This window comes from Bos indicus x Bos taurus, chromosome 15, assembly GCF_003369695.1.
Source record: "Bos indicus x Bos taurus breed Angus x Brahman F1 hybrid chromosome 15, Bos_hybrid_MaternalHap_v2.0, whole genome shotgun sequence".
Taxonomy (NCBI): Eukaryota; Metazoa; Chordata; class Mammalia; order Artiodactyla; family Bovidae; genus Bos; species Bos indicus x Bos taurus.
This window is the reverse complement of record NC_040090.1, coordinates 6412821-6436853: the sequence shown is the minus strand read 5'-3', so window position 1 is coordinate 6436853 and position 24033 is coordinate 6412821. Positions and strand designations below refer to the sequence as shown.

Genomic DNA, 24033 nt, shown 5'->3' with positions numbered 1-24033 from the left:
CCTGGGATTTCTTTGGAAGGACTGATGCTAAAGCTGAAATTCCAGTACTTTGGCCACCTCATGCGAAGAGTTGACTCACTGGAAAAGACTCTGATGCTGGGAAGGATTGGGGGCAAGAGGATGACAAAGGATGAGATGGCTGGATGGCATCACTGACTCGATGGACGTGAGTCTGAGTGAACTCTGGGAGTTGGTGATGGACAGGGAGGCCTGGCGTGCTGCGATTTATGGAGTTGCAAAGAGTCGGACACGACTGAGCGATTGAACTGAACTGAACTGAAGGACAATTAAGGATAAACACACTCAACAAAACTTTTCTCTAAATTGTTAATAAATGATACTGTTTCCAGTCTGAAATTTTAATTCAAGTTATCTGGAAAAACCTTTGGAAAAAGCAAGTGTGATAACACAGAATTAAAGGAAATGTGGAGACAAGCCTACCTCAATTCCAAAGTACTGATGTCCTTTTCCCAGTACAGCGTCCACATATTCTGAAACCAACTCCACAGCTTCTTCTAAAAGGTCATAGTTTAAGTACAGACGGAGCAACTCAGCTGCATCAACTTTCTGTAAAACGTCAGTGGTCAAAAACATTTACCTGTTTCCATCTAATCCAGGCACTATCCAAAGACTGTTGAGTGTCCGATTCCCTGGCATTGATACTTTTCTTTATAAATAGACCAACATCATGGTTTGCTTATCTTGGGATGAGGGTTGGATTTTCAAGAGCCTAGTTGCCTCCGGGCACCTTGCGAGGCCCTTTCTATTAAGTGGCCTTCCTCACCTGTTTTTTGACCTAAGACACATTTTCATTCTTTCCTACTTTGTTTTGACAGCAGTAAAAGTCAACAAAACTTCCCAGAAATGCTGAGTACCAGAGACAATATAGTCACATTAATTCTAAGAAATACACGAAGAATCACCAACTTTCAATGCTTGAATTATATTTGTGTTGAACTCAGGGTGAAAGAGAAATGAATACAGCTTTAGTTAGGAAGGTTCTCCTAATTACCCCAACTATGCTTTCTATATTCTGATTTGATCACAATCTTAACCGTTACCAACTTAGCTGCCTTCTCTACTTTCTAACTTAAGAAAACAGACTAACTTTCTTGATTTTAAGCTTTGTATTCTTTTTTCCTATTCTTCCCAATGTATTTCAGAAACAGTAGTCCTCAACTTTAGGCAAACATCAAATCAAATTAGGACCTTGTTAAAAATGCGTATCCTGGATCTTAACTCCAGGCAATTTGATTCTGGAAGTCTTGGATGGAACCCAAGAATCAGATATTTCAAAGAAGCCCACCACCCAAATAATTTAATGCAGGTGGCCCAAGAACCCAATTTTGACAAAACCTGAAAGAAACACTGTTGCAGTATTTGAAAACTATTCCAGCCACTCCTGTGATTTCTTGAGTAATGAATAGTAAATGCAATGTCCCACATAAACTCTTTGTTCTAAAATACTCATTGTTCATTGGGCACACCAGCACATATTAACTTAGTCACCAACCGAGTGAACTTTAAATCTCACACCCAGTACTTCATAGGGACGGAAGAAACTGTTTTTATATTTCCATAAATTATCTTTTTCTTTTTAATCATCTCATAAAGTTATTCAGGATGATAAAGACCAGGTTCCTACTCTCTACAAGCTAAGGTGCCACTTACCTTGTAACTGTTTATTAGCCAGTTAGGCAGAGGAACTCCATGAGATAAGAGCTTGTTGATTACACAGTGGTGATATAAGTTATTCTGGACTTTGTACCTTTCCAGGTAAGCTGATAGTAGCCGCCACGCTTCATCTGTAGCACTTGATGAAAAAAGAGGACTTATGAGTTCCAGATTCTTAATAGATAATTACAGTACCATTCAAAACATGTATTTACAAGGAAAACAATCTTTAGACATAACTAATCGACAATACAGCTAAATGATAACTGACGCTATTAGGGCCAAGGTGACTTAGAGGCGGCACTAGAATTTCCCAACAACCGCATATGAACTCAACAATTTAGTTTACTTATGTGTTCCAGATTTCTAAAATAATGAAATTGGCTCAGACTCCTGTTTCCAAACCTGACCAAGCATTAGAATCATGTAGAAGTTCTGATTTAGAAGATTAGAGTGATGTTTTGTAATCTGTATCTTGATAGTAATTCTGGTGTGAATTTAGGGGCTGAAAAATAATGTCAAAGGACTTCATCACTGTAAAATGCTATAATTCTAAAAAAGGACTTCATCACTGTAAAATGCTATAATTCTAAAGTGCTAAGCTGCATAATACAAATTATAAATGCAACTCAGGGAAGGGAAGTGTACTGAGGGTTGTTAGAGAAGGATCTGAAGACAATGGAATACATTCAGGTAGCCACTTATTGGGTGCACTGGGGCCAGATGTGGAGGGTACGCCCTTGCAGGGCTGGCTGGAGTCTGGGGCGGTACCTAGACTCCTTAGTGGTGATGACTGACGAAAGCTGGTTGGCTGCTAGCCAGGCCCAGGCTTCTGCTTGAACTGCTTCTCCTCCAAACTGCAATTTGATGCATCTGAAAGGAGAATGGTTCCACACACAGTAAGTCAATTTGCTGAAATGCACATTATGTTGCTACTAAACCTGAAGATAAGATGACAACTTTAGCTCCAATCTATTACTGAATTCCCTGCTGGGATATTGGCTTTCCCTCTCCTCACAGTCAAGTAACTGGATGACCCATAAGGCCATTAAGAAGTGTTAAGAGATCATTTACTTACAAGAGAAAACTGATGAATAATTCTGAAAGTTTATTTCTAACCCACAAACAACTTGACCAATATTTAGGTGTGACGTAACATCAGTAAGAAGCGCTTTTAAACAGTGTGTGGGCCAAGAGATGCCCTAAAGGACTGAAGAGAACACACGTCTTGTCTAAATGGGCACACAGGTTACCTACTGTCATGCGGGCATGCGGGCTTGGCAATGCCAGATCTGATTTCTCAAAAGACGCTATAAACCAAGATTAATTCCCCGCCCCCACACAAAAACCTCACAGTCAACTACCAAAAAAAAAAAAATTCAGACTACATAAAAACTTATTTAAAGTTGGCTTGTAAGATACTGGCTTGTGTGATAACTGCTTCATACTAAGCAACAGTGAAGTAAATAGAAAATTAAGAATATTTTAGAAATTTAAGACTAGAAGATAAGACTATGTTAGAAAATGAAGACTACAGAAAAGCAATTTTATACATACTTGAAAGCAAGTCCTTCAAAGACTGGCGTTAAGGGAAGCTTGAAAGTCTGACACAGTGATATGGCAGTGTCAAAAAGGCCAGCCTGAACCAAGAGAGTGACCATCTCCTCTGCGGATGAACTTCCTGCAGAAGTGGAGAAGAGCTATTTAGTGCAACCACTGGGACATGCCAATGAACTGACCCAAAGACCACGTCCTTGGTGAATGCCCAGAATAACAACGACACGCTCCACACCCACGTGGCACGCTACGTCTGCTGCCCGGTCCTAAAATGTGCTGTTGGTGCTGAATGCCCACCTGCGACGGCAGCTGCCGAGGGGTCATGCTGAGCCAGGGTGAGGCGAATGCGGGCCAAGGAGCACTCCTTCTCCAGATCTTCCAGTTCCAGGATTTCAATCTGTCTATTCGCTATAAGCCAAAGGAAAACACTGTCAATTCCCGGAGCACAAAGGAAGTGCCTGTCAGACAAACGCAAGCCGTCAGTTTCCACTAAACACTAAGTCACTGTCAGTTGAATGTTAAGAAGATGGGGTGAAAACAAAGGGCTCAATAAAACAAACGACCCTGCTTCACTCTAGAGCCGAGTCAAGTGAAAGTACTTTAATAACAGCTTCAAGGAGGCGCTTGCAAGGAATTAACTCTTACAACTGTGAAATACTGTCATCTTTATCGGTAAGGAACATGCCCAAAGTGAGAGGCAGAATTAAAACCAAGTGTGTCCAACTCTAGAGCCCAGGCTCTTTAAGGAAGGAAATCATGGTCCAAGACTCTGCGCTCCCACTGCAGGGGCTGGGGGTTCAACCCCTGGTCGGAAAACTCAGAGACTACTTGCCTCGAGGCGAAAAAAAGGAAAAAAAGAGAAGGGAAATCATGCTTCTATAGAGACACTAAAGGAACCCAATTTAAAAAAGTATGCAGCTCGTGTCCCGGTGGAGTTGCCAAAAATAAAATAAAATAAAATAAAAAAGTATGCAGCTTAAGCTGACTCGAACACAACAAGCAGCAAACATATACACACCCTTTTTTAAGGATTTTCAGGCACACAAAGTTTTCAAAGGGCAACCAGACAGAATACTGATAAGAAACTTTACTATATTTTAACAAAGCAACTACCATACATATACAATGTAATACAATATGAGTGTTTATACTATAATAAGCACTATAAAAAAACACGTAAATATAAACACAACTAGTGTAACACGTGGCAGTCAGCGCAAGTCGGCCTGAGCTCCCCAACTCACTGGGGGCAGCTGTGCACTCTCCATCATGATTCCTCTTAGGGGATGCTCCAGGGCGATCATACTGAAAAGACAAGAGATTTAACTATGAAAAATCAGTATTTTATTTTAATATCATTAACTATGATCCAGGGCTTTCATGCTTAAATTCTCTCAGCGTAAATTACATCTATTTCAACTAGCACAGCTCTTCTCACAAAGTTACTGTGACTACTAGACAAAGAAACTCGGCTCACTTAGCTGAAATTTTACTGAGTCCAAAGACACTGATTTGATGTGCATATAAACCACCTGACTTCCCTTGGTTTACAAAATTACATTCTCCATTCATAACCCTGGAAAATAGAACAGTATATGCAGGAACTATAGAAGTAACTGGAGTACCCCATCAGCATGATAAGAAAAACTCAAGGTTCACCTCCTTTAAAACAGTAGCAATACATTAAATTAACAAAAATGAATGAGATAAAAACAGCTAGCACAGCTGAGCACTTTCTGCAGGCCAGGCACTGTCACTATTCTATGCAATCTTAGATGGGTTATCTCATTTAATACCCACATAATCCTAGAAGGTAGATATTATTATCATCATCATTCCTATTTTATGCAAGAGGCTTAACTGGACAATAAAAGATACAGTAATTTGCCTGAAGTTAGGCTGTCTAATTCCAAAACCACTCTGTAATACTTATTCAGAGAACTGATGATTTTGAACTGTGGTGCTGGAGAAGACTCTCGAGGGTCCCTTGGACTGCAAGGAGATCAGACCAGTCGATCCTAAAGGAAATCAACCCTGAATATTCATTGGAAGGACTGATGCTGAAGTTGAAGCTCCAATACTTTGGCCACCTGATATAAAGAGCTGACTCACTGACGCTGGGAAAGATTGAAGGTGGGAGGAGAAGGGGATGACAGAGGATGAGATGATTGGATGACATCACTGATGCGATGGACATGAGTTTGAGCAAGCTCTGGGAGATAGTAAAGGACAGGGAAGCCTGGCATTCCGCAGTCCATGGGATCACAAAGAGTCCGACATGACTTAGCAACTAAACAACAATACTTATTCCTACAGTAATTCTGAACTTGGAAACCAAAGAGGGTAGTAACATAAAACAAATGAATCACTGCAAAAACAGATTAATTTCACAAATATCCCAGTGGAAGTTTTAAATGAAATGAAGCAAAATGAGGTATTTTTAAAGGACCAAACAAAATAAGTTAAATAATCCCCAAATTCCAGGATACAAAGTTTTCATACCACTGCACCAGATGCTGGCTGAACAATCCACGCGTATTCTGGGCGAATAAGTCGTAAGCAATTAATAGCAGCCAGATAACAGTTGCCTTGCTTCTCAAGTCCCCGGATGGTTCGAACCTCTCTGCCAAGACGCATTCCATATTCAAACATCACTGTGCCAGCTATAAGGCAATAACAGATATAAGGATTTCAAAAATGTGACTCTTTAGAGACACAGAGAAAATCTGTCACACTTACCAAATGTTAAAAATTAAAAAAAAAAAATCAAGTTTAACTTAAAACAACAAAAAATCACATGTTGCTAAGAATGTGGAAAAACTGGAACCCTTGTGTCGTGCTGGAGGGAATATAAATTGGTATAGCCACGAAGGAAAACAGTTCTTCAAAAAATCAGAATTACTTTATAATTCACCAATTCTACTTTTGGGTGTATAAACCACTCCCTCCCCCCAAAAAATCCAACTGAAAGCAGTCTTAAAGAATTATTTGTACATCCTTGTTCACTGCGGTGTTATTCATAACAAACAAAAGATGGAAACATCCAAGGTTCCATCAAAGTTGTTATCAATACGTCCATAGAGTTTCGTAAACTCTGATGGATGCTACAACATGGATGAACCTTGAAGACATTATGCTAAGTTAAACACGCCAGTCATGAAAAGTCAAATGCTAGAGGATTCTGGTAGCCAAATTTGTTGACAGAGAGTGGAATGGTGGTTGCCAGGAGATGGGGAGGAGGGAATGAGAAGTTGGTGTTTAAGGAGTATAGTTTCCGTTTGGCAAGGTGAAAAGAATTCTGGAGACTGGCTACAGTCACGTGAAGGTGCTTAGCACTACTAAACATGTAAAACGGTTAAGACAGTAGTTTATGTTACATGTACTTTACAATCCCGAAGAAAGGCAGAAAAAAAAAAAATTCTGCAAACATCTAAAATGTTACTTTTGAAGTTTAGATACTACATACCCATGTAGCACAGAACACTAGCTGGAGAACTAGTTTCAATTCTGTGGTCACCTATCACCACCCAGGATCTGAGTGTCTGTTCAAGGTCATAAACTCTTTTTTCTTTTTTCTGGCTGAGTTGCATGGCATGTCGGATCTTTGCTCTCCAACCAGGGATTGAACGTGTGTCCCCGTGTTGGAAGCTCAGAGTCTTAACCACTGGATTGCCACGGAAGACCCCCCAAGATCATACTCTCATCATTGTTCTAAGACAGCATGGGACTCCAGAAACTAAACAGATTTAAAAATTCTCTTTCAGTTTTCAAACTAAATCAAACTCTTTTTCATCCCAACAAAAACTTTTGAGTGCCTGGAATATGTAAGACGTTTTTGTCAGAAAAACAGCCTTGCTCCAGAAAGATCTGAACATTAATCCAGCTAAACTGGTCTTAATCGGGTGGACGTAATGGATGCTGTCATTGTGAAAGCAGTGAGAGATGTTGAATCGTCTACACTGCCTTTCTTATATTTGTCAAAGAACACACAACACCCTTTACCATTAGGAATATGAAGAATAGGCCTATGGACTATTTCCATCTATTCTTTCCAATGAAAATCAATAAGAAATCTAAAAAAAAAATTCCTGAGTGAAAATAGTATAAAAATGTTAGTGGTTCCAAAGGGTAACCACAATGATTATCTTGTAAAATATGATCTTAAAACAGCCATGTAATCCCTTAATTTTAGCTGACCTGATAAAGATCACATTGTCATCAAATAAATCCAAATTCAGAAACATTCTACAAAAATGATTGGCCCGTCCTCTTCAAACATATCAGTGTCATCAAAGGCAAAGTAGGGCTGATAGAATGTTCCGGATTAAAGGAGACTAAACCAACAGGCCAATTAAGCCCAAGACGTGATCCCAGATCAGGGGGTGAGGACAGTATGGGAGAAATGTACTAGCCGTGTTTGGCAATATTTAAACATGAATAAGAGCACGTTGGATAAGAGCACTACATCTACATTTAGTTCACAAAATTAGTTATTTTCTCAATTTGCAGTTATATAAGAAAATGTCCTTGAAATGCATCTGAAGTGTTTATGCATTGAGTCATGATGTCCACAACTTACTCTCTAAAGGATCAGCACAAGTAAGAGAAAAGAAAGGCCAAAGGCTTCCCTGGTGGCTCATTGCTAGAGAATCTGCCTGCCAATGAAGGAGACACAGGTTTGATCCCTGGTCTGGGAAGATCCCACAAGCCATGGAGCAATGTGAAGCCCGTGTGCCACAGCTACTGAGCCTGCGTTCTAGAGCCGGGAGCCACAACTGCTGAAGCCCGCGTGCCCAGGAGACCGTGCTCCACAGCAAGAGAAGCCCCAACACTGCAGTCAGAGCGTGTCCGCTGCTCACCGAAACTAGAAAATTGAAGGCTTGGCACAGCCAAAGATAAGTAAATAAATTAGTAAATCAACAACAACAACAAAGAGCAGAAAGAAAGGCCAAAGGCAAAATTGTACAGGAACTTAAAAACCAGCCACAAACAAAACAAAACAAAACAAACAAAAAAAAACAGCCACAATAATTCAAGGTGCCTTTAGTGAAATAAAGTTGCTTTTAAAATTAGATGAAAGATACACATAGAACGCCATCTCAATGGAAATGCTTCAGGAATGTTCTAAAATGGGGGAAATATCTATCTTTTTTGGCTGCACCGACCAGCTTATGGGGATCTTAGTTCCCTGACCAGGGATTGAACCCAGGCCCTTTGCAGTAAAAGCATGGAGTCCTAATAACCACTGGACTGCCAGGGAATTCTGGCAGAGAAGTGTCTATCTTTAAGATTAATAGGTAATCTACAAAGAGGTGAAGCAAATCTTGAACTTAAATATAAATTCCCCAAATGCTTGTAGAGAACACTTGTCCAGTGGTAAAAATAAGGTAAAAATTACATAAGTCAAACAGATAATATTTTTTTGTAATGCATGAAACCACTGATGAGGCTGCCTCCCACAGAGACGACACGCTTCAAGTGCTCACCCTTCCGGTAATTGTGACGATAGATGTGAAAGGCATACAGAAGCTCATAGTAATTGTGAGTCATAAGGTCCACAGCTCTTGCGCGTGATTCAATTATTCCCACCACCTAAAGGAGGGGAAGCAGTCAGATATCAACGTTAGCAGCCATCACGACAACCACCAGAACTGCGTCCAGCCATCAGTGGATAAATAAGATGACCTCATTATGCAGATTCACATAGGGAAACTCCACAAGATCCTGAAGTTGGGAACGTTCACAAAGAACTACGACCAGCTGCCGCAGACAATCCAACTGCCTAGAAGGAAAGAAAGGGATACAAGTGTCCATTTTCCTTGCGGATTACACAGGGCTGGTAAAATGCCTCCTCTAACTAAGACTGTGGGTTTGATTACCTGCTGGAATCAGGAATTTGGGTTAAGGCTTCATAGGCTTGGCTATTGTGACCTAAATCCAAATGATGCTTGAAAATGCATGTCCTTAAAGTGGCCTAAGTATCAAATACAGGGGAAAAAAGAACAGAAATTAAAACACCGTACCCATGATAAAGCTCCAGGGTAATAAGCAGAATACAGTTAGTCCTCACCTGACTTTTCCAGTCATCACCTGCTTCAGTTATTGCTGATGTGGCCAACTGAATAACTAGTTCAGGCAAACCTACGACATCCAGCAGACGCAAAACCTAGGGAGAAATATTAGAGCACTTCAAATTGAAATACAATTTACTTTATTTCATGTTTTGGCTTCCCTGGGGATCCAGTGCTTAAGAGTCCACCTGCCAATGCAGAAGACAGATTCGATCCCTGGCCCAGGAAGATCCCACATACAACTAAGCTCATGAGACACAACCATTGAGCCTGCGCCCCTACGGCCTGTGCTCTGCAAGAGAAGCCACTGCAGTGAGAAGTCCGAGCGCCACAAGTAGAGGAGCCACCGCTCAATGCAGCTGGAAAAAGCCTATGAGCAGCTACAAAGACCCAGTGGAGTCAAAACTGAAAGATATTGAGTATAGTTCCTCGTGCTATATAGTAGGTCCTTGTCTACCTATTTCATATATAAAGTGTATATGTTAACCCCAAACTCTCATTTATCTGCCTCCCTGCCCCTATTACATTTTTAACCAGTGTGGTATAAGAAGGACCAAACCATGCCAGAACCTTATCATAATACTGCAGCCGGGGGGTGGACACAATCTCTCCATCCTCGGAACGGATCAAGCGATCTAAGAATTCCTCTTTGCCCACTTCGGATGCTGCCTGGCAGAAACATTCCAGAGCCTGGAGGAATAGAAGGATATAAAATGACTTATAATAGATTGTTCCACTTCCAGATACTATGAGCCAAGAGTTCTTGTACCAAGAAAAGCCAAAAAAAAGAATGAAAATTATTTAAGTAAGTAATTATTAAGTAAGTAAATGACTGCATTTATTGTTTGTTGTATCTAAATTCTCTCTGATGCATTATTTAATATTTTAACTTATCTAACTTTTTAACTTAAATGTTGCTAATTACAAGGTAAACTTTAAGAAGACATTTGATGGATACCTGTGATACAGCAACTATAGCATCATGCTAATTTTTGTAGAATCTGAGTGGGGGGTTTAGTATGAAAGTCTTTGGACTTTTATGTCTGCAAGTTTACATAACAGGATGTCAGGGAAAAAATCAGAAATGGAAACTACCATAATGGGAAAAAAAACAGCATAAAAAAACATGCTATAAAAACAATGTATCTGACAAATATTTTAGTCACAAAAATGTATCCCTAAAAGCAGTGCACAGGGGCAGGAGGGTTTTAAAGTGTTCTTCTTCATATTTTCTTGTGTCCTAAATAATCTGTAAAGTACATGAAGCTAAACGGTCCCCACGGGTAGATCATGCCCCTTGCTGGCGCTGCTAGTCTTCTTTAACCTTATCTGGGGGATTCTATGCCTCCAATTCCCTCCCTGAGATGGAAACTGAGTGTCCTCCTTGCTCTAAAGTCTGCTCATCTTTCTGATGCAGTTTACCTTCTGTCCCTCTCCCATAACCAGGTAACACCGTCCCAGCATAAATCTGCAGGAACCAACATTGACTTGACACCAGGGATGCAGCAACTGAATATAATCCTTAAAGGCAAAAAAGATGGTTTCTGATTAGAGGGTAAATATCCCTTAAGGAGATATTCATTTCCATGTTCTTCAGAGGGAGAGAAGATAGTGGTCATTCAACACAAAAGCTGTATTTTCAGAAAGCATCTGGAGGTTAAAACCAAATCCTGTTAATCCATTCTTAAACTATTAATAAGTTATTAGACACTCTAAGAAAGCAAACGGGACTCTAATAACACTATCTCATGAAAACAAACACACACTTTCCGTCTTGGCAATCTTCCAACTTTTGGTATTTACTGGCTCAACTGACTAGATTCCAGTGAAGGATTTATATGAAGACAATGATACGTTTTCTTTCTATAAAGAGAACCCAACAGAGAGAATTAACAAAAAAGTACTTTATAAAACACTGTGTTAGGAATGACACTGCCAAGAATGAAGTATAGAAAATCTCTCTGGTGTATGTTTCTGTGTAATCCAGTGTAAATTACTGTGGGTCTTATCAGCCCAATTAAAATGCAGGAAACATTTACAAAGAAAAAAGTTCTAGAAATCTCCTTCTTTACAAGAATAACTGTCCTGAAATGTTCAACGGTACTCACCTGCAATTGTACATACTGACAATTTCCCATCAAACATTCTAGGAAGAGACAACCAGGATTGCTAGGCCACCTAGTCATTGGTTAAGGAGAGTATTTACTGTTTTGGTAAAGCTTAAATATACACACTGGGCACCCAAACTCCACGAAATGGCTTAGTTTTTAAAAAGAAGGTAAAGAAAAGGTGGTACAACACATGTTCTTCCCACGTAACTATATAACTTTAATATTAAACACAGTGGAAAGGTTATAGACTAGGAGCCTAGTCACCTGCATTAGAATGCAACCAACAAAGAACTAGAGCAGGTATCTCACCTCTTGGTGCTCACTTCTAATTTTAGCTAGTATATTGCCCAAGCCTACTATGCCAATGGATACTCAGTACCTAACACAGGGCTTGGAATACAAAACCATTCAATAAATATTTGATAAATGTGTGTTTTAAAAGCAATCTAGGTATTAACTGTGTGTGCACCAATAAAATCTGGCTCAACCCCTGAGCAAAAAGACAAATTAAAAAAAAAAGGGGGGGGATACCTGAAAATAACTATCATTTCTTATTGGGATGGGGGAGGTAAACATCCAACCTCATTAAAATTTTTCATTATACAGGCAGAATATTCCTGAATCTTAGACTATTTGGATAGAAAAAAAAAACCTTCAATTAGCTTTTAAATGAAAGGATACAAGAGCTGCAATAAATAATTGGTAACTGCAGTGATCATCTCTGGCCAGTTCAATCCAGTTTGGCTTAGAGGTGCCTTTGGTTGAGAGAACAGATGAGATATAATGTGTTTTCTTGCAACTTCTTGGAAGAATAATTCCACAATTGTCTGAGGGCTAGATACTTAAAAATAAAAAGTTTTAACAGTCACCAACTTGTGACAGTAGTATCAATTTTCAATTAAGACAGCCTCCCAATTCATTTCACACCTGTCACAGAGAACATTTATTATTTAAAAACATAAAATGCATCACTGGTATAATCAATGGCAATATAAATAAAAGCAATCTGTAAACTATGAAGCACTACATAAATGCAATAAAAAAGCCACTAAATAAACATGACAGTCATGCCATTCCTCTTGAAGTATTTCCAATAAACATAGTCCTAAGAGTCTAAATTTTATACCAAAACACAAATAAATTCTCCAGAATGGTTCTCAAGCATGAGAGGACTCCTTTTGAATATTTGTTGATGAAGACAAGATTATAAAAGCTATATGAACTTAGTAAATTAAAAAAGTGATTAATCACTGGAGTATCAGTATACAACGGAAAAGCAGTTGTACACATGTGTATGCGGGTGTGTGTGTACATACACATATACATGGCTTCCCAGGTGGCTCAGTGGTAGAGAATCTGCCTGCCCATACCAGAGAGATGGATTCAGTCCCTGGGTTGGGAAGATCCCCCGGAGAAGCGAATGACAACCTACTCTAATATTCTTGCCTGGGAAATCCCATGGACAGAGGAGCCTGGGGGTCACAGAGAGTTGGACACGACTGAGAACACACACGAGCGCATATATACAGGCAACACCCTTCATTTAAGTCTGATCTGATACTACTTGTCACAACCAGAGAGGTCTCAGGACAAGCTTGCTCACACCCTCTCTAACCGAAAGCACAGCCGAGGCACCTTTTCTAAAGCAAAGGTGGCAAAAGACCACCTTAATGAACACGAATAAATGCCAAACTTAAAATCAAATGCATACACAGTCCAGTCCTTACCAAACTTATTTGCCGTTAAAGCACCAGAGTCAGTCAGTTCCAGTACTGACAAATGTTGAAGATTAGACTCCCTGTGAGGAAGGGAGAAAAAAACAAAAAAGCTCAATAAATTTTCCTATGACAACATTACTTCAACAAGTTAGCCGATTAAAACACTGTCAATTTCACTAATAAATTACACATGAAAGCTCCACTGAAAGCACAAAAATATCTGGAAAATGACCCATGGTTTAGACTGTTTCCATCATATCACCCAGTGATCCTTCAAGGAAAAGCCAGAGCAGAAATTTCTTAGGCCTCCATGCCCTGAAAAGCCTTCCCTTGCCAGAAAACAAAGTGGCTTATCTAACTGAAACGTCAGTCTTTTAGGTACACATTAAATTTTCTTTCTTACTTTGGTTATAAAGAATCTCAGTCTTCTCTTGATAATTAGCATATTTTCGTGTGTGGCCTAACTTTCTCTGTGACCTCAACTTAAAAAAAAAATTTATTTATTTTTAACTGAAGGATAATTGCTTTCCAATATTGTGCTGGTTTCTGTCACACGTCAACGTGAATCAGCCACAGGTATACAGATGTCCCCTCCCTCCCGCGTCCACTCCATCCGCCCACCCAGGCCATCACAGAGCGCCGGGCGGAGCTCCCCGAGTCATACAGCACGCTGACCTCATCTTCTCTCGCTTTCCACAGGGTTTGTCTTTCCATTATTCATACACACATACAATAACACATATTTATTGCTTTCACTCTTTTTTTTTATATTATTTTCATTCTTATAACTTGCCTTTAACCTTTAGAAAATGGAGTTATCTGAAAGCTCTGAATTTTAAAGGCATGTCATGCTACAGCATAATATTTAATTTGCTTTTCTATCAGACAATGGAAAAGAATCATTAAGCTCACAATTTATTTTTAAAATAAGCAGAACACTGAAACTCACAATGTATCAACTGGAACATCAGTTGCCAAGCATTGACTTCCCCACTTAATGAGGTAATAAGATAAGAGTAGGGGAGCTGTTCGATGCAGTAGGTCTTGCTGGGCTTGAAAGAGCTGGCCAGCTCCCAAGATTACCTATATGTCATGGGTGGGTGGGTGAGACAGGAAATAGCATTTAGTAACGATAACCCTTAGGTTCAGGTGGCGGTAAAATAACAAACACAGTTACACAGGACATACATAAAAGCAACACACCCATTACATTTTTGGGTAGCAGGCAGCAAAAGGATCTACCCACTTAACAGTACAAAATAATAAAAAACAGCTCACCAGGTCACAGGAGCTGATGGCCAAAAAGAAAACAGTAACAGACTGCTTAACTTGCACCAAATTTGTAGGTTCAGGACTCAAGAAGAGGAACAGGGAAATCTAAGACATTTCTTAATCTTCTGGTTTTGGGTAAAAATAAATACGAGCATTAGAGGAAAGCTCGACAAGAATATCAGTAGCCTTAAAAACGTGTGTCGCTTTGGGACTCTCTGTTGGCCTGGTGGTTAAGACTCCACGCTTCTACTTTAGGGGCATGGGTTCAATCCCTGGTCAGGGAACAGACCCCACAGGTACCTGCTATGACTGGATGCAGCCAGATAAATAAATATTAAAATACAACACAGACTCAAAAAACAAAACCACAAAGAGAACTCCATGGTGGTCCAGTGGCTGGGACTTGGGCTTTCACTGCCAAAGCCTGGGTTCAGTCCCTGGTCAAGCAACTGAGATCCCATGAGCTGTGAGGCAGACAGACAGACAACTTTCAGGAAAGGGTCCTGCTTCTCCTTGGTGGTCCTAAACCAATCATCTTCCAGAATGTTTTCTCCTTATCTTTTACCTGAAATTCTGCCATTAGCCATGTACTTGAGTTAATGAATTCTGATTTAAGTATAAACACCCCCAGGAGCTTCAAAGGGCTTTGTTTATTTATATATTAATATGAATTAGTTTAATCAGATTACTTCCTTATCAGGCTCAGATGAGTGACATAAATGGGCCTTCTGACGGTGGGCAGAAAGGTTAACTTTGGAATGTGAAACGTTCAAGGTGGGGAGGAGGGGGAGAGACAAGGACAGCAGTCTGGCAACACAAGTCTGGTGGCTAAAAGGTGAGGATGGGAAGGGAGGTACAGAATGGAGCTGGGAGGACCCCAAAACCAACTCTGCAATTTCAAAACAGCTTAGGGAAAATCCTGCACGGGAGAAATAGAGAAGTTCTTTTTCTCTTTCTTCCTCTCTCCTCCATCCTAAATGGTACTCTGTGATCACATCCAGAGCTGTACTAATACTACATTTTGGGAGAGTGTCCTAGAATATTATCCCACCATCATATACACAAAGGTTAAGAGTAAAACAACCTGCTTCATATACAATCTTTTTCTTCCCCCCATATACATTCTTAATCTGCAATTTAGGCTCACTCATTCTTAAATCAGCGTGCATTCACCGAGCACCCCCGAAGGGCCAAGCACGTGGGACAGAGCAGTAAACAAAGACACATGTCTCTGTGCTCTTGGAGCTGATGCTCTGCCGCGTGCCTGCAGGTCAAGACCAGGTTTCAGATTTGACAAGCTTTCCCTCAAGTAGTACTTACGGCATCTCCTAGCCTCATTAGTAGCTGCTGTAAGATCAAAAGGTCTCGGCAGATGAGGAAGCGTGTGCTGGCAATTTTACACACACTTCTGCACACAATATGCCCTGACGTGCTACTACCATACAGCTGAGAAAGATTCATTCGAATATTCAAAGGCTGAGCTGTAAATTAAAAAATAATAATAATTAAAAAAATTTAACTGTATTATTGTTTTCTCTAAATCAAAAGGTATATGTGTTACTTTGTCATTTACCTGGATTGAATCCCTTTTCCATTTCTACTTCTGTTTCATAATCCATTTCCCGTATTAGAAGTCCGATGGCATGGATTGGGTTCCTAATCTCCTGCAGTTTACTACAAATATCCTCCATCACATTGTCTCTGTAAGGAAGTTAGAAAACCATTACTTCTGAGAATGTACATGATAGACTCTTTACGCTCCTGTAAGGTAAATGCTCTATGAAACAGGAAAACCAGCCATGTAATATAGGAGTGAAGTAATCACTCTGGTATATAAGATACTTTCATGCCATGTAGCAAATTTTCCTTCATTTTTTCCCAGAAATGACAGACAAAATGTATTAGAGGAAAATATGTTTACATTTTAGAATTTACAGCTCAGTTCCCTGGTGGCTCAGATGGTGAAAGCATCTGCCTACAATGCGGGAGACCCAGGTTCGATCCCTGGGTTGGGAAGATCCCCTGGAGAAGGAAATGGCAACCCACTCCAGTTTTCTTGCCTGGAAAATCCCATGGACAGAGGAGCCTGGCAGGCTACAGTCCATGGGGTCGCAAAGAGTCAGACACGACTGAGCGACTTCACTTCATAGTTAACAGCTAGACTATAATTCATGAGTCTTGTTTCCAGACTTGAATTCATGTGTTAGATTTTCTGTTTAAAAGCTGAAACCAGCTACTTAGAATCATGACAACTCACTTTAAGCCACTACTTTGTACATATCTGAATTACATTCAAACCTGATATTGACACTAAGAATTGCTAAATTTCCATTAGGAAATGGACTTTACCCTAAATTCTCCTTACACATCAATAGTGATCAAATCTTCCAGAATCTGTTCTGCAGCCTTTTCTGGAGACTGTAGGTTGTAACAGCTCATTTCCATCATTACTGACATATCCATAGTTACTGACTCTCCAATCAGCCGGAGGCATTTTATAAGACACATGACATCCCGAGCAACATCCACGTCTGTAAGAGGAAGGTGACATTCACGTCTCAGGTCAATGAAGAGCTGCTAGTTAATATTATACTAAAAGATATTAAGAATACATGACAGGTAGCTATCTGAAGTCTTGGAGATGCTTAGGCCTCTTCAGTTTTTTTTTTTTAAATGTACAATGAGGTACACTGACCAGGAAAGGTCACAGTGGCCGTCGATGTTTTTTGTATCTGTTTGAATGAAAGTATAGGGCTTATGGAGAAAGAAGCCTGGATGTGGACATAATAATCACTCTTACCATCAGATATGGTTGTCTCATCCTCTGTCAGAAGATTCTCATCAGGGAGGAGATACAAATGATCCACTAAGGAGGAAGGCACAAGGAAAGACAGGTACCCCTGAAAATATAAAAAATATATTATTTTTTTCAGTGTTTAAAGGTATAGAATAGTTGAGACCTGAATCTTATCATGAGGAGACCCCAGACAAATCCAAACTGAAGGACACTCTACCAAATTACAGGTGTAACCTTCAAAGAGGATCAACGTCAGGACTTCCTTAAGAATCTGCCTTGCAATGCAGGGCACAAGGGCTTGATTCCTGGCCGGGGAACTAAGTCCCACATGGCCCGGAGCAACTAAGCCTTCTCACCACAACTAGGGAGTACGCATGCGGCAACGGAGACCCCACAGGACGCACCTAAGACCAGATGCAGCCAAATAAATAAGTAGTTTAAAAAGTTAGTGTCATGAAAGACAGAGAAAGGCTGACAACAGTTGGAGATTAAGTAAAGAAACATGACAACTCAATATATGCAAGACCTTGAATTGGATCCTAGATCAAGGAAGAAAAATTCTAAGCACAACTAGTAAAATCTGAATATAAACCAATATCAAACTGCCTGATCTTTAAATTGTGCTGCAGTTATGAAAGAATGCTGCTGTGCTTAGGTACACGCTAAAATGTGTCAGGACCAAGGGGCATGATATTTACAACTAACTCTCAAGTGGCTCAAGAGGAAAAGCAAATGAAAGTTAATAAATGGTGAATCTGGGTGAAGGGGATTTAGAAGTGCTTTGTGCTATTCTCATAACTTTCAAATTAGGAATCACTTCAATGTAACAGGTGAACAAGATGCAGAAAAGTGTAAATAGTGCAGAAGACTATTTAAACACAAATTAACCATAATTCTGAGGTTGCCCTCCCCCCCTCAAGAGAAAACCCACCAAAGTCCTAAAAGCTAACTCCAGTATACAACAGACACTGCACTCTGAAAGACCCACTGAACAGCCCACAGGAGTTCTTCCGTGTATTTCTGCTCTCTTACTTTCTTCAACAGGCACACCATGCTTGTGTGTGGATTCAAATGCAGGGCAAGAGGATGGGAAAGGGCTTCCTGATACTGAAGACAGCAGGCATAGAACTTGCACCAGAATTCCTGCTGTAAACTTCGGAACTCCTCCTGGGAGAATTCATACTCAGTTACACTTCCTTGGAGCTGGCAAAGACAAAAAAAAGAAAAAAGAAACTCTTGATACCATTTGGGATATTTTCTTCCACCAAACATAAATGTTTAATATCATTTTATTAAACTATAGGGAAGTGAATATTCCTTAAAATATAGGAAAGTATATATGCCATAGCCTCTGTAAATATGTATCTAATTCTTTAATTAAAAGGTCTAGAGTTTTATATTTCTTAGCAACAAGGTCCAATGAACAATTTGAACAATTTCTTGGTACCAATCTGCCCCACAGTGAGATGAAAGAAATTGTCTTTCTTTCTTTAATCAAACCTCACCTCACTTTCAACAGCTAAAGTAACTTCTTTCTTTAGTTCCATCCAGGAAAGATCTAAATTCCTCTCAGTTCCTGGACAGAAAATCTGAAAAGAGACACAAAGAGACACTTTAGAGTGCCACATAATACTAAAAACTAAATAGAAAATACTCCAGAAGACGCTGAGGCAATATATAACAATACAATAGACGCTGGACATGCCTGAAATAACACATTTACTCTTAACATTGTGCAAATAATTTCTAATTGTGAGATCACAGCAAGTTGAAATAGTTTATATAGTCCAGGATAAACTATAAAAACTCATGAGCCTGCAAGAATTATAATAGGGTACATTTGGGTCATTACAAAAAACAAAAGGAAACATAACATCTACTGTTCAGCTGGAAGGAAGATGATGCCAAATATATACATCCTGACAGGCGCAAAGGTGAGCGAGAGTAGTGCTGGAGGTAGGTCACTCTACTGGGAAAGACTCTCCTAAAGTAAAGCTTGTGATCGGTGCCTTACTAACTATTCAGGATCTCAGTCTGCAAGAGACACCATGAGAAATCGTACATTGATTACTGTTAACAGGAAGTGCTGATGAGATGAAAGAAATAATGCCTTAGAAGTAAGTGATTGTGTCATCCTGGAGTTTTATTAGAAAAAAGAAAACACAGAACAGCCAGATATTCAAGAATGTACCCAGAAGAAAAGTCAAGGATCTGGAAACCACATCACCTGGGAGCAAGTTAAGGGACTGGGTGTACTGAGCCTGGAGAAAGATAACAAGGAAAACGCTTAAAATACTTGACGAGCCGCTTTATAGAAAAGAGCCATGTTCTGCGAAGTTCACAAAGAAAGATGCCACCTAAATGATGCAGGATTAAATCTGATCTAATACCAGGATGGACTTTTCTTTGGCTGTACCACGTGGCTTATGGGATTTTAGTTCCCCAAACAGGGACTGAACCTGGGCCCCAAGAGTGAAGGTGTCGAGTCCTAACCACAGGACTGCCAGGGAATACCCTGGGATAAACTTTCAGATGGCACAGTTCTGAATGATAAGTCACACAGGAGGAGCTGAGATACTTGTCACTGGAGGCAGAGACAATTAGAAGCTGACTACCTATCTGTCAGAGAAGCCTCAGAAGGTATTTCTGCTTTGTGTGGGAAGTCAGATCAGGAGATTCTAAGGGATTTTTTAATTCTGTGAGTGATTATTTCAAATTCATGAAGCTAAGTGGCAATTTAATGAAGTCTCTAAGTGACTTGCATCTCTTATACCCTATAACTTTGAAGCTTAGATTTTTTTTTTTAAGAGTTTTCTTAAACCCGAACCAAGTCAGACCTTTGCTGTACTAACAAAAGGGTAAAAAACTGTACCAGCAAACCTATCCAAGAAAACATTTAAAATTTCTTTCTAGTATAGAGAGTACATACAGTGTAGTAGGTATGTTTTTACAACGGTACAAGTTTCTTCTTTACTATCAGTGGGAAAGTGCCCTCAATCCTCTCTCCACACTGGGACTCTTGGTATTCTTACGGAAAGAACAGTAAAAAAAATTACAACAGTATTTATAAATGCCTGTATGTACGATCGCAAAACTATGTTGGGGTTAGTACGTGCAAAACAAAATTAACAGTAATCATTAACTACATAATGATAGCAATAGGAGAGTCTTAGATCAACACGAAATATTTTTTCACTGACCTGTAAAGCTTTACATAAAGCTGCATTAATGAATCGCCCTGGTGTAAAAAGACTCTGCAAATACATCTCCTGTTAGAACATGGAAGCAAGAATTAGCATCATTCTAAAAAAGATAAAATTTGGAAAAATTTGAATGAGGAATCCAACACATTAAAACCAAAGTCTGCATTTCTACTATGTGAATGTAGAAATTCTGCCTTCTGCACAGAGCAGAGGGGCGGAGCAGTCATATATTTTCACACTGAGCGAAGCCTCTAGCATTCTGAACCAATTGGATGTACTACACTGAGAATGCTGTGTTCCTTCGGAGCACTTCAGTGGGTCAGCTTGTCAAACGCCAATCTTAAAAGGGAAGAGTTCTTATCTAGGTTATTAGTCATAAACACCAGTAAGAGAACAATTAAACTAAGCTGGTTTCCACACCATCCACAAAAGGCCTCATTTATGGTTCACATATAAAAAGGAAAGGAACCAATAAGAACAGGCATTATATACATAAAAACAAACAAGCGAAACTGCAATAAGCTCTAACAAGTGGGGACATGAAGTAGGGAGAACAAAATGGAAAGTCTCATATTGTCTAATTATTTTGATCAAATTTTATAAACCAGATTTGCCAATAAGCAGCAAATTTGGTTGACCTTCATTCAAATTTCCTTCCTTCCACTGAGGTTCTGAGGGACATTTATAAAATGACCAAAATGGAGAAAAACAAGAACTTTTAAATATCAGCATGTGATTTTGACTTCTAGATCAAAGTTAAATGCCAATAAACTCTTTGGATTAAAAATATAGCAATATTCAATTTCAGATACTCAAAATGGGTTTCCCAATCTTACAAAGAGTTAATGTCTCAGATCCAGAACCCATAATCTTTAAGTTCATTTTAACAGTAAAGAATCAAGTTTTTTTGTTTACCTTGAGGATGTCCCTGAAAAACAGGGAGCCTGGCCTGTTTTGTTCTCTACTGCATTGCCTTTTAAAGTTGTGTTCTTCATAGCATATACCTCTATCAGAATTTATTTTGTTTCTAGTTTTTATGCATCTATTCACACGGTTAGTATAGTGGACACCCATGGTCTGTGCCTGCCCAGAATCCATTTCCCTTTCTTTTACTAACAAACCCCTTATCTTTCTCTGAAGAATCACTCCTCCTACACCCACACCCAACTGAACTTCACCCTCCACAATAAGAAGGTCCAGGCTGGACATGTTTCTCATGCCAAGCCAGAATATTCTATTCCTTCTGATCAGAATGACCATGCCAGGCCAGGGTCAACTCCATGACCTAGAACAGAAGCGCTCTGCCCAACAATAAACCCAAAAAGGAGGGAAGCAGAATAGAGACAAAGGAGAGATGAAGCCCTAAAGGCATTATTCCAGCCATGGCTGAAACCAGGTAACTCTGAACTTCTCAGCAGCACAAGCCAATATGTTCAGCTTAAGGCAGTTTGAGGTGGGTTTCTTTCATCTGCAGCTTAAAGAGTTCTGCTAATACAACTGGTTCTTCTCAAACTGATGATCAGGGTAAATCATCTCCTTATATAAAACTTCAGTGTTGCTTACTCTGGGGTCTTGATCATCTCTGATGACGATTTCTTCCTCTGGCAGAGGCTGCATAAAAACTGGACTCCACTGACCTGCAACATTACTAGAGAGAGAAAAAAGTCCATCAGTCTACATAAAGATGATGAATAAAAATGAAGCTTACGCGGTTAGCAGTATGTGGGCAGGAAGGGTCCCGCTGCTGAGCTCTGCAACTACTGCTCGATCAATTCTATTTTTTTCTGGCTGCAGCAGGCAACATGTGAAATTTCCCTGACCAGAGATGAACCCATGCACCCTGCAATGACAGCATGAAATCTTAACCACTGGACCACCAGGAAGTCCTAGATCAATTCTATTTAAAATGGTTTCCAAAAAGAGAAACATATTCATAGCAGAGTCTGGATTATAGAGGTGTTCTTACTTCTCTTAATAGGCATCTTCCTGAATTAAAACTCTAAACACAAATCTACAAATAATAGCTAACTTTCATTCTACACTTACCATATGCTACACCTTCTGCAGGGGTAATTCTGGATATACCTCATGTATGTGCTTAGTTGCTCAGTCGTGTCCAACTCTTTGTGACCCCATGAACTGTAGCCTGCCAGGCTCCTCTGTCCATGGGGATTCTTCAGGCCAGGATACTGGAGAGGGTAGCCTTTCCCTTCTCCAGGGGATCTTCCCAACCCAGGGATTGAACCCAGGTCTTCGGCATTGCAGGTGGATTCTTTACCATCTGAGCCACCAGGGATGTCCAAGAATACTGGAGTGGGTAGCCTATCCCTTCCCCAGGGGACGTTCCCAACTCAGGTCAAACTGGGGTCTCCTGCATTGAAGGCGAATTCTTTATCAGCTGAGCTACCAGGGAATCCCACACTTCATTTATACCTTATGATAATTCTTGGAAGGATACACTGCCCTCATTTTAAGATGTCCAAAGTGAGGTTTAGGGTATCTCACAGCTAGTAAGTTGGAGAACCAGATTTCAAACTCACCCGACACTGGATTCTTTGCTTTTTTAACCCACTCTGCCTGAATGCCATCTGTGAGGAGTACGCTCTATTTTCTGAGGTGTGGTTCAGGGTCAACCTGGGGGCAACCACTCCTAGAATTCTTATCTAGAATATGGGTTTCATGAGGGACCCCTCGGGTACAATTACTTTATAGTTGACTCTTGAACAACATGGGGGATTTACAAGTGCTGACCCCCAAAAACCCAGGTATAGCTTATTCAAGCAACTGTAGATCCAACAGTAAGTACTATGAAAAAAATCGATGTATTGAGTGGACCCCACAGTTCAAAATCCATGCTGTTCAAGGGTCAACTGTAGTTCCAGGAGCATCAAAATAGGATCCAGGGAATCCTTCAGATGTTTCAGGAATTACACAAGTGTCTGACTCAAAACTGGTTCTTAAATGTGTTTTGTAACTGTTAAAAATCTTAAAATGAATATCATGTAAATAAAAATAACAGATATACCAAACATATCTAATATTAGAGATTATCAACATGTTAAATTGTGTTATAATTTTATATTCATAAAATACTGGTTTTGTTATATATACTGGAGTTCATTATCTTTGGAGGGGGAAAAAAAAAGGGTTTCCTGTTTAAAAAACAAAGTTTGAGAAGCACTGTTGTAGAATCTACTTTTTATCTTAGGGTGAGGACACTGAGACTTCAAAGGCGCTGCAGTGACTCTTGGAAGTTGTAGGTATCAGAAACGGCCTTTGCTTAAAAACAAAGGAAATGTGCAGATTACAAGTATTGGGGACCTTTCTCGCTCCCCAGCCTTCCTGGAGGCTGCCCTTGGCTGGGGGCATCCTGCATGTAAGGCAGGAAGACCATGAACATGAAAAAGTCGCTGGAGTTGCTCAACTCTAGGCTCCAACCCGTCATGAAAAGTGGAAAGTAGGTGCTGGGGTATGAGCAAACGCTGAAAACGATCAGACAAGGCAAAGCGAAACTGGCCATCCTTGCCAAGCACCCAGCCTCGGGGAAATGTGAAGTACAGTATTAGGCCACATTAGCTCAAACAGGCCTCCGTCGCTATAGGAGTATTAACACGGAACTGGCAGAGCACG

General features: G+C 40.0%; 1 protein-coding gene across 1 annotated transcript in view; it reads right to left on the bottom strand.

The window, feature by feature from the left end:
* NUP160 (nucleoporin 160) overlaps window positions 1–24033 on the bottom strand; it is a 44319-nt gene that overhangs the window by 3584 nt on the left and 16702 nt on the right. The window contains exons 10-34 of the mRNA XM_027562354.1: window positions 21967–22051; window positions 20401–20469; window positions 18706–18789; window positions 18233–18403; window positions 17204–17303; window positions 16769–16934; window positions 15977–16104; window positions 15724–15884; window positions 14081–14214; window positions 13141–13211; window positions 12095–12254; window positions 11411–11480; window positions 10725–10823; window positions 9873–9992; window positions 9302–9397; window positions 9111–9205; window positions 8917–9013; window positions 8718–8823; window positions 5734–5894; window positions 4476–4536; window positions 3529–3639; window positions 3232–3355; window positions 2446–2547; window positions 1672–1813; window positions 442–567 (exon numbers count right to left, since the gene is read on the bottom strand). Coding sequence (XP_027418155.1) covers window positions 442–567; window positions 1672–1813; window positions 2446–2547; window positions 3232–3355; window positions 3529–3639; window positions 4476–4536; window positions 5734–5894; window positions 8718–8823; window positions 8917–9013; window positions 9111–9205; window positions 9302–9397; window positions 9873–9992; window positions 10725–10823; window positions 11411–11480; window positions 12095–12254; window positions 13141–13211; window positions 14081–14214; window positions 15724–15884; window positions 15977–16104; window positions 16769–16934; window positions 17204–17303; window positions 18233–18403; window positions 18706–18789; window positions 20401–20469; window positions 21967–22051 — 2839 coding nt within the window. The remainder of the gene's footprint in view (window positions 1–441; window positions 568–1671; window positions 1814–2445; window positions 2548–3231; window positions 3356–3528; window positions 3640–4475; window positions 4537–5733; window positions 5895–8717; window positions 8824–8916; window positions 9014–9110; window positions 9206–9301; window positions 9398–9872; window positions 9993–10724; window positions 10824–11410; window positions 11481–12094; window positions 12255–13140; window positions 13212–14080; window positions 14215–15723; window positions 15885–15976; window positions 16105–16768; window positions 16935–17203; window positions 17304–18232; window positions 18404–18705; window positions 18790–20400; window positions 20470–21966; window positions 22052–24033) is intronic.